Source organism: Crocuta crocuta, unplaced genomic scaffold, assembly GCF_008692635.1.
Source record: "Crocuta crocuta isolate KB4526 unplaced genomic scaffold, BGI_CrCroc_1.0 scaffold102, whole genome shotgun sequence".
In the NCBI taxonomy this organism is placed as follows: Eukaryota; Metazoa; Chordata; class Mammalia; order Carnivora; family Hyaenidae; genus Crocuta; species Crocuta crocuta.
In genome coordinates this window covers 11210130-11224589 of record NW_027530019.1, presented here as the reverse complement: position 1 = coordinate 11224589, position 14460 = coordinate 11210130, and the positions used below count along the sequence as shown (strand labels likewise).

Below are 14460 nucleotides of genomic sequence, written 5' to 3'. Positions count from 1 at the left end.
CTCTGTGCCTCAGTTTTCTCATCTGAAATTGGGGATAATAAAACATTACTCATAGCAGTGTTTTATAAAAAGTAAACAAGTCATATCAAAAAGTGCTTAGAACAATACCTCACATGTGGTAAGCATTTACAAGCATATATTACACAAAAAAGGAAGTAAATTCTCATGTAATTTAAAATCTCAGCCTTTCAATTTGTAGTTAAGAGACAAAGTCCTGACCTTGTATGTACCGGGTAATTTAAAATCTCAGTTTCCAAGCGGGGAGCTGAGAAGATCAAGGCCTCAGGTGGTACATCTAAGAGATCTTCCCTTTACAACTTCCAATAGATTCAGCAAAGCAGCTGCCAAACAGATAACTCCTAGAAAGCTTCCACTTTGAACTCACTCTGTACTGTTGTCTTTTATTTTCATTCTACCTTGTTTTTAAATCACCTTTTCATGAATTAAAAACAAAAAAACCCAACAAACTCTTTAAAAGCTAGGAGTAACTGGAAATACCCATAATCTATTAAAGGATACCTAGCAAAAATTAACACTAGATATCAAAGTTAATAATAATAGTTGAAAAGCACATTTTTTAAAGTCAGAGTAGACGAGAAGGCCCACTCTCAATGCCTCAATTCAATATTATACAGGAGAGCCTAGCCAACACAAGAAACAGTAATGAGGCAGCAGTATTAGTTGGAAAGGAAGGAATAACATTGTCATTACTTTCAATAACAACCTAATGGGAAAATCCTGAGGTTATCAGAACTAACAAGACAATATAGAAAGGCTGATGGAAATGATAAATATATAACAAGAGCATTCCAGGGCTCCTGGCTGGCTCAGTCCATAGACCATGCAACTCTTGATCTCTGGGTTGTGAGTTCAAGCCACATTAGGTGTGGAGCCTACTTAAAATTTAAAAAACAAAAACAACTAGAGGTGCCTGGATAGCTCAATCAGTTGAGCATCTGACTCTTGGTTTCAGTTCAGGTCGTGATGTCACAGTTCTTGGGACTGAGCCCATGTAAGCTTCTGTGCAGACAGCATGGAGCATGCTTGGGATTCTTTCTCATTCTCCCTCTCTTTCTCTCAAACATTTCACTCATATGTGGAATTTGAGAAACTCAACACATGAACATAGAGGAAGGGAAGGAAAAAGAAGATAAAAACAGAGAGGCAAACCATAAGAGACTCTTAAATACGGAGAACAAACTCAGGGTTGCTGGAGCAGGGTGGGTTAAATGGGTGACACGCATTAAGGAGGGCACTTTGCAAGATGAGCACTGGGTGTTGTATATAAGAGATGAATCACTGGGTTCTACTCTTGAAGCCAAGACTACACTGTATATTAACTAAAGTGAATGAATGAATATTAAAAAAATTTTTTAAAATCAACAGCATTGCTACATTTTTGCCAAAGCCACATGTATTATTTTAAAAGGGTACATCCATAAGAGCCATAAAGTTTTTTAAATATTTCAATAAAAGTCATAAAACAGGAGGCCCAGGTGGCTTAGTCAGTTGGGCATCGAAGTCTCGATTTTGGCTCTCATCATGATCCTAGAGTTGTAGGATCGAGCTCCGCATCAGGCTCCATGCTAAGGGTAAGGCTCTCAGGGAGCCTCGGTGGCTCAGTCAGTTAAGAGTATGACTCTTGATTTCATCTCAGGTCATGATCTCCTGGTTCCTGGGATAGAGCCCCACATCACTATCACCTCAGCACCTGCTTGGGATTCTCTCCCTCTCCCCTTCTCTACCCCTTCCCACACCCATGCTCTCAAAATTAAGAAAAAAGAAAAGATCCTCCTTCTCTCCCTCTGCCCCCTCCCATGCTCACGCTCTGAAAAAAAAAAAGTTATAAAACATAAAGCACTGAAAAGATTAAAACAATGGGACATATAGGCAAGGATGGAAAAAAATATATGTAATTTCCCTAATTGACTTATCAATTCAATTAAATTCCAAACAAAATCTGATAAAGGTTTTCCTAGAATTAAATAAACAAGTTAAATGTTTTATTAAATAGAAAACAGCCAATAGCAATGGATATTTTCTAAAAAGAAGATTAAGGAGGAGGGCACATACAAAGACTTATCAGGAAACTAAGATAATTTAAGAAAATGTACTACTAATGCAGGATGAGAGAGAGAAAACAGCAGAAGAGAAAACTCACAAATAATTCTTGATGAATAAAAGCACAATTGAGAAATTTTGAAAAAATTACACAATAACTTTAGAACTTCACCTTAAGCCAGGAAAAAATTTCTTAAACAAGACACAAAAAATGGGGCACCTGGGTGATCCAGTTGGTTGAGCATCCGACTTCGGCTCAGGTCATGATCTCACAGTTCATGATTTGAGCCCTGCATTCAGCTTGCTGCTGCCAGCATACAGCCAGCTTCAGATCCTCTGACCCCCCCGGACCCCTCCCCCACTTGCATGCTCTCTCAAAAATAAACATTAAAAAAAAAAGACACAAAATATACAAAACATGAAGGAAAAAAATGACAGATTTGACACCATACTTCCATCTTTTTCTATGGCCAAAAAACATCATTAAATTGTTCAAAGATAAACAACAAACTAGAAGAAAATATCTGGAATGCTTGGAACAAAATATTGGAATCTAAAAAAGGAATTTGTAAGGAATTCCTACAAATCAATACAAAAATGATCCATAAGCTGATAAGGAAAAAAATGTCAAAGATCTAAAAAGCTGATTGGCAGAAGAACTACGCAACCAGTAATGGCATAAAAAGTAATTTAGTCTTGGAGCACCTGGGTGGCTCAGTCTGTTAAGTATCTGACTTCAGCTCAGGTCATGATCTCATGGTTTGTGGGTCTGAGCCCCACATCAGGCTCTGTGCTGATAGCTCAGAGCCTGAAGCCTGCTTCAGATTCTGTATCCCTCACTTTCTCTGTTCCTCCTTCACCTGTACTCTGTTTCTCAAAAATAAATAAACATTAAAACAAAAAAAAAGTAATTTAGGCTTGAATGCAACTTTAAAAATAACGGTGAATATTCTCATTTACCAGATCGGTAAAAATTAAATAACAGGGACATAGGAAGATAGAGGAGAGAGCTCCTCTCACACAATTGTTGGTAGACACAGAATTTCAGATTTTTCTGAATGCAATCTGATTTTAATACTTTAAAAATTATAAATATACAGACCCTTTACCATAGCAATCCTAAGTCTACTCAATTTCTTTTTTTTTTTCAAAGAACACAAACATTAAATGTATAATATGAAAAGACAGGCTATTTTTATGGGATAAAAAGACGTCATTTATCTCACACACAAAAAGATAAAAAAGATGTCGTTTATTCTCTAAATCTTTTACTGGTATCTCTAATTACAAAATTAGCTGTTTAGTTATACCACCTCATCCTTTTCCTTCTTTGGTGATATTATTGGGTAATATAAGCTCTTAACTATCTAAACATAAATGGGGGTGAAGGGGTGGTGCACCAAAGACAGACATTCACAAAATAGCCAATTTCTATATTGTTACCTTACTGTTACAAAGTAAGCTGACCTAGTGGCTATAAAATTTTTCTTTCTTTCCTTACAGGAGACAGGTGAGACCCTCATTGAGTGTCACAATCTATCTACTTCCCTTCTTTACTTATAAACATACATATTACCAGAACACGTCAGAACTGAAAATCACCTTATATCAATTGATTCAATGGCCTCACATTATATGCTGAGGAAACTAAGGCCCAGAGAAGTGAAAAGAGGCAATATGCCCAAAGTCACAGTGCAAACAGGAAAGTGGACAGGAACCCATTTCTCTGGATTCCAGACCCAGTGAATATTCTTTCCACTATACGACATGGCCCTGACACTGTCACCCAATAAACCACCCCTAACTGATGACATGGCCATTCAATGATTAGCAATGTAAATAAGAAGTGTCCAAGAACCTCTGGTTGTTTGCAGATGGTCGCCAGAGAACCATGATGACAAAGAGGATCATGGAGAACAGCAACCGCCAGATGGCATCATCCACCCAGAGCTCCCGCCAATCCTACCAAAAGGGGGAGAAGTACATTTTTATACATAATCTTAACTCATTTTACAAAGCCCTTGGTAGAGAACAAGAATGACTTATTTATTAATTTAACTTACATTTACTAAGAGCCTGCTATGTGCTAGGCACTCTGCTAAGGGCTGGGAATAAAAAATAAATACCGTTTCTTCCCTGGTAGTGTTTATCGTTGCTAAAGAAAAGGCACTAACTAAACAGAACACTTTATTTTATGCTTTATTTATGCTTCCTTATAGCTCTGAGAATCTTTAGGGAATGATTTTTATACAAGCTAAGGGAAAGTAACATTATGTTGTTATTTTATTTATAGTTTTCATTTTATTTATTTTTACCAGCTTAGCTCTGGCTTCCAAAGAAATGCTTTGCCAGTCTCTGTGTTCAGATATTAAATACATAGCTTCTACTTAAGATTAGTATTATTCACACATACTTAATGTTTAGGACTCTGGATTTCTTGCTAAAAAATTTTTAGTTAAGGCAAGATTGGGTTATGACAAACTGTGATGATCACTTATAATGTTCTCTCCCACTACTAGGATATACAAATCAGTCCTTTCTCCCAACGTCTGCCAAAAAAACCCTTTGAAACAAATCTATCATACTAAGCACAGTGTTAATATAGAATACTTAGGAGGAGGGAAGGATTCTAACCCTCAGAGTAGAGACCTAACCCTAATTTCTTAAAAGGTACGAATATTACCATTGTCATCAACATCACTGTCGATGTATAAAACAGTACACTATTCACAAATGCATGTGTTTGTAACTCACCGACTGACAAGTCACTATCCTGAACTTCATGGTTGTCCAGATGATAAACACAATAGATGCTAAGAGGAAATGAAAAACCTGGTCACGGTATGAATATTAGTTTACATCCCTAATTACATTCTCTGATTCTAGTTAAGTGGAATCCCACACATCCCTAACTCCCAATACATCACAATCATTTTCTCTCAGTTATTTTAACACATTTATTCAATACAAATTTACTTACAACTACGATAACTAAGTCCCACAATTCATACTCTTGTCAATCCTTTCTGTACTTAAAGAATAGTTTACCATCTGGCTACTTTAGTAACCCTCAGAACTGGAAAAGAAGATATTAGAAACATGGCTTTTTCCAGATCAATAATATGATTTTTTTCCCCCTTCTTCATCCTTAGTATAATAATGGTAATTTTTCTTTGGTTGGTCAGATGGAAAAACAGGTTGATAAAATGACTGCAAGACAAATAGAACTACTGGTTCCAATTATAGGCCAGACCTCCCTATTCCTGGTACAAAAGCCAAAAGGTAGGCAAATTAGCTTACATGGGCTAGAGTCTATCCAAATGGATATGTGAAACTTATATGTTATCCATGTTTAGTGACATATGTAGAAGCAATATAATAGCAATGTACACGGATCTAATATCTAAGTAAAATGCTATATTTATTTTAATAAAACCAAATAAGCAAATATTAACATCTTCTAAAAGAAATCTAAAAACATTAATGCTAACTTGCCTCAAAAAAAAAGTGTCTCAGAAAAAGAATGGAAACGGGGGAGAGATATACCAAGAGTTGAAATTATATGAAGTTGATCTTCAGCTATTAAAATAAGTGGTTCTCAAACTTTTTCTGAACCACAGACCCATTTGAGAATTTGACAAAAGTCAAAGACCACTTCCCCAAGTAAAATGTACAAAACTTTTTATTTAATTTTAGAGAGCCTACCTACGAGCTCTCAGGTTAAGAATCTCTGTTCTAAAAGAAACTGCATTTAAACAGCAGGAAGCAAGTCTCCAACTTACCTGCCACTGCCAAGATAAGCGTGTTGGTAAAATGTCGGTACAAAGAAAGTTTTACAATGTTCCTCCGAAGTTTTAACAACTTCATTGTTTGAGTCAGGCTAATAAATATGTGTTTGCAGGTCAAGGAAATCAACATTCAGAAAATACAATAAGCTAGTACACTAATCCTTATATTTCTTTGAGAATCTGGGGTCAAACTGACAGCTATGGACACCAGGCCTAACAGCTCTCACTCTCAACCTCACAAATACCCCAAGCCTCACCACGATTAGTAAGAAAGTCTTTATTTTCAATGAGACTTGAAGAGAACACAAAACTAGGATAAAGTGAATATCAAAAGAAGGAAAAAATAAAAATTATTAAAGGAGAAATAAAGATAGGAAGCAGCTTTCTAGAGAAACAAGAAGAACCAAATGAAAGACAAAAGGAAGAAAATGAAATAAAAAGGAGTTCACAGGCAAAAATGGGAGTTAGCATCCTCTCCTTTCTTCTTTTAAGGTATTAGCTATGTTCTCACTGTCCTAACCAATCTAAAGTCATACACTCATGCCTACAACCTCCCAGAGTTTACACTCAGTCCCCTTGTGCCATGTTAAGAAACCTGCCATCAGCTGCCTGAGTTATCCACAGAATTACAAACTGGCTGAGAATCTCAGGCAGTTAGGCTCTAAAAGCAACAACTCTCTATTTTCAAGACATTATTCTTAAGTACAAGTTGCTGCACAACAACAGAGAACTAATGACTACTACAGATGATGATCTGCTCTGATGTTCAGCTTTCAGAATGAGGAGCAGATATGAAAGCCAAGTGAGCTGGAGCTCACTTCTGTCCTTTAACAGAGTGCTGGCTGCTACCTAATTACCAGGTCATCTTCTTGCATGGTTCAGTCCCTCTCCCCATATCTCTCAATATTTGTAGTAGAGGTTCACAAAGCATCCTTGAAAGGTATTGACCTAGAAAATCTTCAGCTTTTTGGGCCCAGTACACTTCAATTTCAAACATTTTTGATACAGGACAATCCCCCAAAATTCACAAAATACAACTTTATTTACATTCAGCCCTTTATAACAGTCATGGTCCATCAAGACTATAATATCACACCAATTGTATATAGGACCAAATAGCACAAAAACCAAAATAAATTTTTAAAAATCCCCAAAAGATAAAGTCCCAATGACCCGAATCCTTCATCTAATAGGTCAAGTCCCTAATAAATAAATGTTTACTCTTGAAAAGCAAGAAGAAAGGTTATTCAAATAGAAACTTGTTTGCTACTTGCTGGTTGACTTTTCCTATAAACAGATCAGTATTTATCTCAAAGAGTAGAAGTCTTCAAACAATCCCAAGTCCGATTTTAAATCAGAAGGTATAAAACACTTATCCTGTTATCCTGTATAGGTTAAAAATCAGCTAAATCTACTCAGAATTTTAAAAGTCAAACAACCTTGGGGTGCCTGGGTGGCTCAGTCAGTTAAGTGTCCAACTTTGGCTCAGGTCATGATCTAGTGGTGTGTAGCCTCATCGGGCTCTGTGCTGACAGCTCAGAGCCTTGAGCCTGCTGCGAATTCTGTCTCCCTTCCTCTCTCTCTCTGCTCCTCCCAGCTCATGTTCGGTCTCTCTCTCAAAAATAAACATTAAAAAAATAAATAAAGGGAGTCAAAGAGCCTCATAGAGTTCCTAAAATCATATTTTAAGAATAAAAACATTTACATAATTTTCAAAGCATTTAATAATTGCCAGAGGTTGAAAGAAACAGTAGCCAGTGATCCTAACACTAAGTGAGATATGTAAGTCCAAAATTGAAGTGAAATCCTCATTTTAAGAAAAGCCAGAAGCTTTTATTTTGTGCTCAGTCCACAGTCACCAACTCTTGCTGCAATTTTTAAAATTAAAAATAAAATAACTGCTTACCTGAGCTCTCAGGTTGTTAAGACTGAACATACCCTATTCCCAAAGGAAAGAGTAATCAACAAAACTGGTAAAAACCATTTGCAGAAAGATCAATGGAAACCCATCTCCAAGAGGAAAATGGACCACCATCAAACAAGCCAATGAGAAGGATATCCACCAGCACAGGGCAGTGTCTAGGAAAGCCAAGGGGATAAAGGCCAAGGAAGCAAGATCAGTCTGGGCCTGCAGACAAAGAAAAAGAGGTGGTGAAAAAGATGTCTAGAGAGCACAGGAAGACACCAGCATATGATTCTGCATTTACATAATCATCTGGAATGATTTTGCACTCAAATCAAAAGAAAATAAGGAATAATACTCTGCACCTATGCCATTCTTCCGTTCTGACAAATGATCACATAGAATATACAGCTGTAAGCATTTCACACAAACTGTTGATTACAATCTCAATACAATGAAACATGCTAACTAAAAAGAGGCAAGCACCACAGAGCTCCTAGAATACTAAGATCTATGTTAAGAAGTGACCACACTGAACAGTTGTAGTGTTACAAATCCCATTCTATCGTCACCTATCATTGTGATTCTAGCTACATGTCTAAAAAGACCATTCTCATATTTCAAAGTACTGCAGTATTAATATATTATTACCAGTTTCCAGAATTGTAATATAATGTAAATCTACAAATAAGAACACAGTCCAAAATAAAACATTAGGCAAATATCCGTCCCCAAAACTATGCTGCTTGTTTCGCACATTTATGTATAAAAGGTGCTATTTATATAACCCCAATTGTCCAATCACCAGGACATTATTGAAAGGATATCCATAAAATAATACAGGCATCAATTGCTGAGAGGGCCAGGTTTACTATCAGAGCCAAGGGATAAGAAAAAGACTACAGCAGCATAACAAAGAAAACAAAATTGACAGAGGGCTAAAACTGCTAAAAGTCAAAGGAAATTACACAGAACACAGTGTGATCTGAAAAACAAATATACATCAATAAAGTGTTTTATTTTAAGGGGCAATTTATTGCAAAACTTAAGGGGCTCAGTTTTCTTGAGGGCAAAATCAAATTTACAGCATTTGCCACCTTGAATCTAATGGGTTATTGCTGGGACTGATTTTTAAATAAGTAACTGCTGGAATGACCAGTTCTTCTTCTTCACATTAATCCACTCTAACATAAATTTCTTTATCATTTATATCTCAGTGCTTTGGTTCCCTTCCTGGCAAAGGGCCATGATTTTATAATTCTCAAGAATGATGGGAAACAATTAGTTGTATATTAGAAAACCCTTTGAAACTCAAGTGGTGGCTAGCAAAGAGCACTGCCACTTTAAAACAAAAAATAGTTTATGGAGCGAGTACATGACTGCAATGTTTGCCCCTTATACAAGAATGAGAGTCCACTATCAGGGAGGAAGAATAAGTAGCAATTTGGGGACAGGTGGGAAAGCATTCACTCCTGGTCACACATTAAACTTATAAAGCTCTTATAGACTAAAAAGAAAATTTGCATTACGCCTACACTTTGAAAATCAGAGTTCAAAGATGACTCAGAAGAAAAAGCCCACAGACATTTCTAATTCACCCTCTCAGGACAAAAACAATGTATATGAACTGACCATACATACTCAGATTAAGGAGTACTGACCCCAGTAACTCTGAGGACCCCTTCCATGCCAGAAAACAAAAGATAGAGGGCTCCTGCTACCACAACTTTGTGAAGAGTGACTCCAAGTCGAGGCCTAAATAGGAAGCAAAGACAAGAGCTGAGTACCAATGCTACAATCTCCAAAATAAGCTAAGTAACAGCAACTCATGTTGATTAATAGGGGCCAACAACTTAGCAGAGATAAGCCAGACATACTTGATTCAGCTGAGAAAAAAAACTGGAAGAAAAATTGGTCTTAAACTAAGATAGCGAATACCTGAACTTTACATCTGGTCCCCAGTAATTGCATTTTTTTAAAAAAGGCCATTTTTATTACAGAGAATTTTCAAACATTCAATAGTATAAAGAATCCCTCAATATGTATCATCCACTTCCAGCAACTGCTAACCTATGGCCAATCCTGCCTCAATCCAAGCCTCATCCACTTCCCATTGTCCCATATGATCTTTCAGCGTGTTTTTTTTTCTTAAATCAGTAAGGACTGTTAAAAAACATAACCACAATACCATTATCAAATCTAAACATTTTAACAATATAAGCAAATATCCTATTGCAACTCATTAGATAAACTGTAACACGTGTAAGCTCAGAATCCAACAAAATATAGTCTTCCGAGTAGTTTCTTCAATCTTGAATCCATGATACTCAAAATGCCATCCAATCAGAATCTACATTTTTAACAAGAGCTCCAGGTGATTCATTAGGGCACTGTAAGTTTCAGATGCACTGCTGTAAATCATGTGTACCTAAGCCTAAGTGATATTTATTCCTGTATTTTTTGTTATATGCTAGCAAAGCTCCGTATGGGCAAGGATTTTTCTCCCTACTGTCATATCTTAGAAATCTTAGGCTACTCCCTGGCATATACGAGGCACTCAAATATTTGTTAAATGAATTAAAGAACTAGAAAAATGAAACCCACCCCATTCCTCCAATCCCACTGAAAGCAAAAGTCCTTTAAATGAATAAATTACAAAAATTAAAACTCAGGGGTGCCTGGGATGGCTCAGTCCAGTAAGTGTCCAACTTCAGCTCAGGTCATGATCTTGAGGTTCCTAAGTTCAAGTCCCATGTCGTGCTCTGTGCTCACAGAGCCTCAAGCTTGCTTCAGATTCTGTGCCTCTTTCTCTCTCTGCCCCTCCCTTGCTTTGTACTCTGTCTCTCTCAAAATAAGGAAGCACTAAAAAATTTTTTAATTAAAACTCATTTATTTAATCCCACTTAAAGCAAGACTCCTTGAAATAACTGTCTGTACCTGGATAGTCCCAACTCTTCTGCTTCTATTTTCTCTCTTGAACTCACTCCAATCAAGCTTTTATCCTAGCACTTCACCAAATCTGTCTTATTAAGGTCACTTATATCTCTCATGAAGTTAAACCCAGTGGTCACTGCTCAACCATCTTGACATATTCACTCTGTCTTTGAAACAGTGTTCAGGTTTGCCTCTCACCACAATGGTCCTTCTCATATGCCTCTGGTCTAATTCTATTTCATTTCACTGAATTCTAAATATTTGAAAACATTCAAGGGCTCAATCCTTTGACCTTTTTTTTTTTTACAAATAGTTTATTGTCAAATCGGTTTCCATATAACACCCAGTGCTCATCCCCACAAGTGCCCTCCTCCATGCCCATCTCCCCCCTCCCCCCCACATCCATCAGTCCTCAGTTTGTTCTCAGCATTCAAGAGTCTCTCATGATTTGCCTCTCTCCCTTTCCCCCACCATTTCCCCGCTTCTTCTCCCCAATGGTCCTCCGTTAAGTTCCTCCTAGTCCTCCTATACGTGCAAACATATGATATTTGTCCTTACTTCGCTCAGCATAACACCCTCAAGGTCCATCCATGTTGCTACACATGGCCAGATTTCATGCTTTCTCATTGCCATGTAGTATTCCATGGTATAGATAAACCACGTCTTCTTGATCTATTCGTCCGTTGATGAAAACTTAGGCTCTTTCCATGTTTTAGCTATTGTGGAGAGTGCTGCTATGAACATTGGGGTACATGTGCTCCTATGCCTCAGCATTTCTGTATCCCTTGGGTAAATTCCTAGCAGTGCTATTGCTGGGTCATAGGGGAGTTCTCTTGTTAGTTTCCTGAGGAACCTCCACACTGTTTTCCAGAGGGGCTGCACCAGTTTGCATTCCCACCAACAGTGTAGGAGGGTGCCCGTTTCTCCACATCCTCACCAGCATCTAGAGTTCTCTGATTTGCTGATTTTAGCCACTCTGACTGGCGTGAGGTGGTATCTCAGTGTGGTTTTGATTTGTATTTCCCTGAGGAGAAGGGATGCTGAGCATCGTTTCATGTGTCTGTTGGCCATCTGGATGTTCTCTTTGGAGAAGTGCTTTGACCTCTTTTCTATATATATGCACTTTCTTGGTGATCACATTCCAGTCTTATGGCTTTACATAACATCTATATACTGATGACTCCCAAATTTATATCTTTACCCTATTCTCTCCCCTCTATTCCCTTTGGGCATCTAACAATTCCTAATCTTGACTCTACTCCAAACTTATTCTATCTAAGGTCCTTCTCAACTCATAAATGTCAATTCCATCGTTCCTTGCTCAGACCAAAATAGATGGCATCATCCTTGATTCCTCTTCTCTTTCACATCACACATTTGATCCATCGGAAAATTTCACTGGCTCCACCTTCAAAATCTGCACAGAATCTGACCACATCTTACCATCTCTTCTTCTAAGTGTACATAGAGTTCCCTCACCACCTTGAGATCTCTGCTTAAATGTCACTAAGTAAAGCTTTCCTTGGCCACTCTATTTACAACTGAAAGGTCCACTTCTTGCCTGGCACTCTCTACACCCCTCCCCTGCTTTATTTGCTCCATAGCACTTATCATTGACAGGTTAAATATTTTACTCACTTATTTTTATCTTTATCCCCTCTCTCCACAAATGTAAACTTCAGGTCTTTTGTTTATTTGCTTCTAGGCAATAAAGGGTCTAGACCACCATCTAATATATAGAAAGCACTCAATAAAATTTTTTGAATAGAAAGTAAATTATTTTCAGATTGTTTTTTCAGACTGAATGACATTCCCATAAAAAAATGTGATCTGCAAAAATATTCTGGAAGATTAAAAGTCACTGCAATTTTGCTCTAAAAGTTTGATGTTTTCATTGCCATTCATTATATTGCAGATTTTCCTGCAAATGCTCCTTGAGTTCTAAGAAGTGAAATGAAACACTTTACATTTCCTGGTTTTTACAAATCTACAAAATTTCAGATAACTGACTTATTGCAGTTTTTACATCAATTCTTTCAGAATAACAATGGAACCTGACATACTGGTACAGTTTAATCAATGTTTTAATACGTTCTTCCATATAAAAAGTTAATACTTACTTGACTATGCCGTATCCGAGGCTGACTATGATGACGAGGGTTCGAGCCAGGGAGCGTTTAACTGCTGAAAGCAGCTCTGCGAGGATCAGAGCACCCTGAACTGTGACAAAAAGGGAAAGGCGCAACTATAACCTAGGTTTGGGGAAAGGCTCAACTCTAGAATCAGAACTTAGAGCGAGATCTCCAACAGTTGTCAGAATAAGCACTGGGATTATCCTGTTCAGAGAGACTACCCCTCCTGCAATTTTTACAAATAAGCACACAAGCTGATTTTACTTACCTTCCTCATGTGAATAGCAATCTGGGTGTGCTCAAATCACCCTCCCTCCCCAACCCCACTTCATTAAAATCAGCACAACACCTCACCTACGTGGACTGTTTAGAAGACTTAGGAACTTCCCCCCATTTTTTAAAACTGAGGAACACACACTGAAAATATATAAATACATTGAATATACACATTGAAAAGCACAAAATACATACACAGTTTTCACATCATTTTCACATCTACTACTTTCAAGCCCTTTCAAAGACAGGGAAAACTCTAATTAGTAATCTTACAATAGTAATCATTAAAAATTATATGTCTGATGAGAAAGAACCAAAGCTATCACAAAAAACTTCAGTACAAAATATTTTGTCATTACCTGTTCACTTTAGTAACCTACGTACCCTCCTATTTTCTTGGTATTACTGTATTTTACCAGCTCTTGGACTTACTCCCTACCCCCCACCCAATATTTTAACATCTTTGAAATCAAAGTATGTGCTATAATCAGTGGCATCTTACTATTAAATTGGCAGTAATTATTTTCTTCCTCAGATGCATATAATGGTGCCTTAAAAATTAATGGTGATTGAGATTCAATGATGGTAATAATCTTACCCAAAATGGTCACTACTATTGTAACTTGTGAGAATATATCTCAGTACCATCACTCTTAAATCACTGAACCCTAAGTTATAAGGCTAAAATCAAGAGTCACAATCACACTGATTATATAATGAGGTTATTCCAGTAATTAAGTATAAAGTTAAATCCACTAATGACTGCTGCTCTGAGTAAAACTGTCACGTCTTACCCACAAATCACTCAAAAACTGGCGAACAGTTTTTGGTTACATACCTGATTCTCCTTTGTATCGGATATTCTGAAATTCTGCATAGAAGACAGCTTTCTCAAGCATTCCCAAGAAAATGACAGCACCAATCCAAAACTGAATTCTCAGGAGATCTCTCCAGTAGCAGGCAGACCATGCCAGCCACAGAACACCAAACAGGACATATACAATGCACATCACCATGAAAAACTGTCATCCAAATGGGTAAGAAATAAAAAGGAAGATTAAGGCCAACAGCCAATTTAGAATCAATACGTAGTCTTAAACTATTAAAAAAAAAAAAAACCCAACATATTCTACCCTCTGCTGTTAAGAATAATTTTTTCTTTGGAGTTCCATATTAACGTAATACAATGATCTCCTCTTGCACAGACAGAGACTACCTAAGAACCTATGAATAAGAATATCCACTCCTCTGTATTACAAATGCATTTTCAGTTCACTATTGAAAATTACATAAATGAAGATAACACTAAAGTGGAAAAAAATATGGCAGGGTTATGATACATCTGAAGGCAATGAAACATAACAAA

The 14460-nt window shown here is 37.1% G+C and overlaps 1 protein-coding gene across 2 annotated transcripts in view; it reads right to left on the bottom strand.

Annotated features, from left to right (window-relative positions):
* Window positions 1-14460, bottom strand: part of TMEM87A (transmembrane protein 87A) — a 42145-nt gene that overhangs the window by 6559 nt on the left and 21126 nt on the right. Inside the window, exons 9-15 of one of the 2 annotated variants that reach the window (XM_077764600.1) lie at window positions 13933-14116; window positions 12807-12906; window positions 9414-9507; window positions 7909-7977; window positions 5844-5952; window positions 4816-4874; window positions 3920-4023 (exon numbers count right to left, since the gene is read on the bottom strand). In XM_077764600.1, coding sequence (XP_077620726.1) covers window positions 3920-4023; window positions 4816-4874; window positions 5844-5952; window positions 7909-7977; window positions 9414-9507; window positions 12807-12906; window positions 13933-14116 — 719 coding nt within the window. The remainder of the gene's footprint in view (window positions 1-3919; window positions 4024-4815; window positions 4875-5843; window positions 5953-7908; window positions 7978-9413; window positions 9508-12806; window positions 12907-13932; window positions 14117-14460) is intronic. The other variant, XM_077764601.1, reaches the window with a different exon arrangement.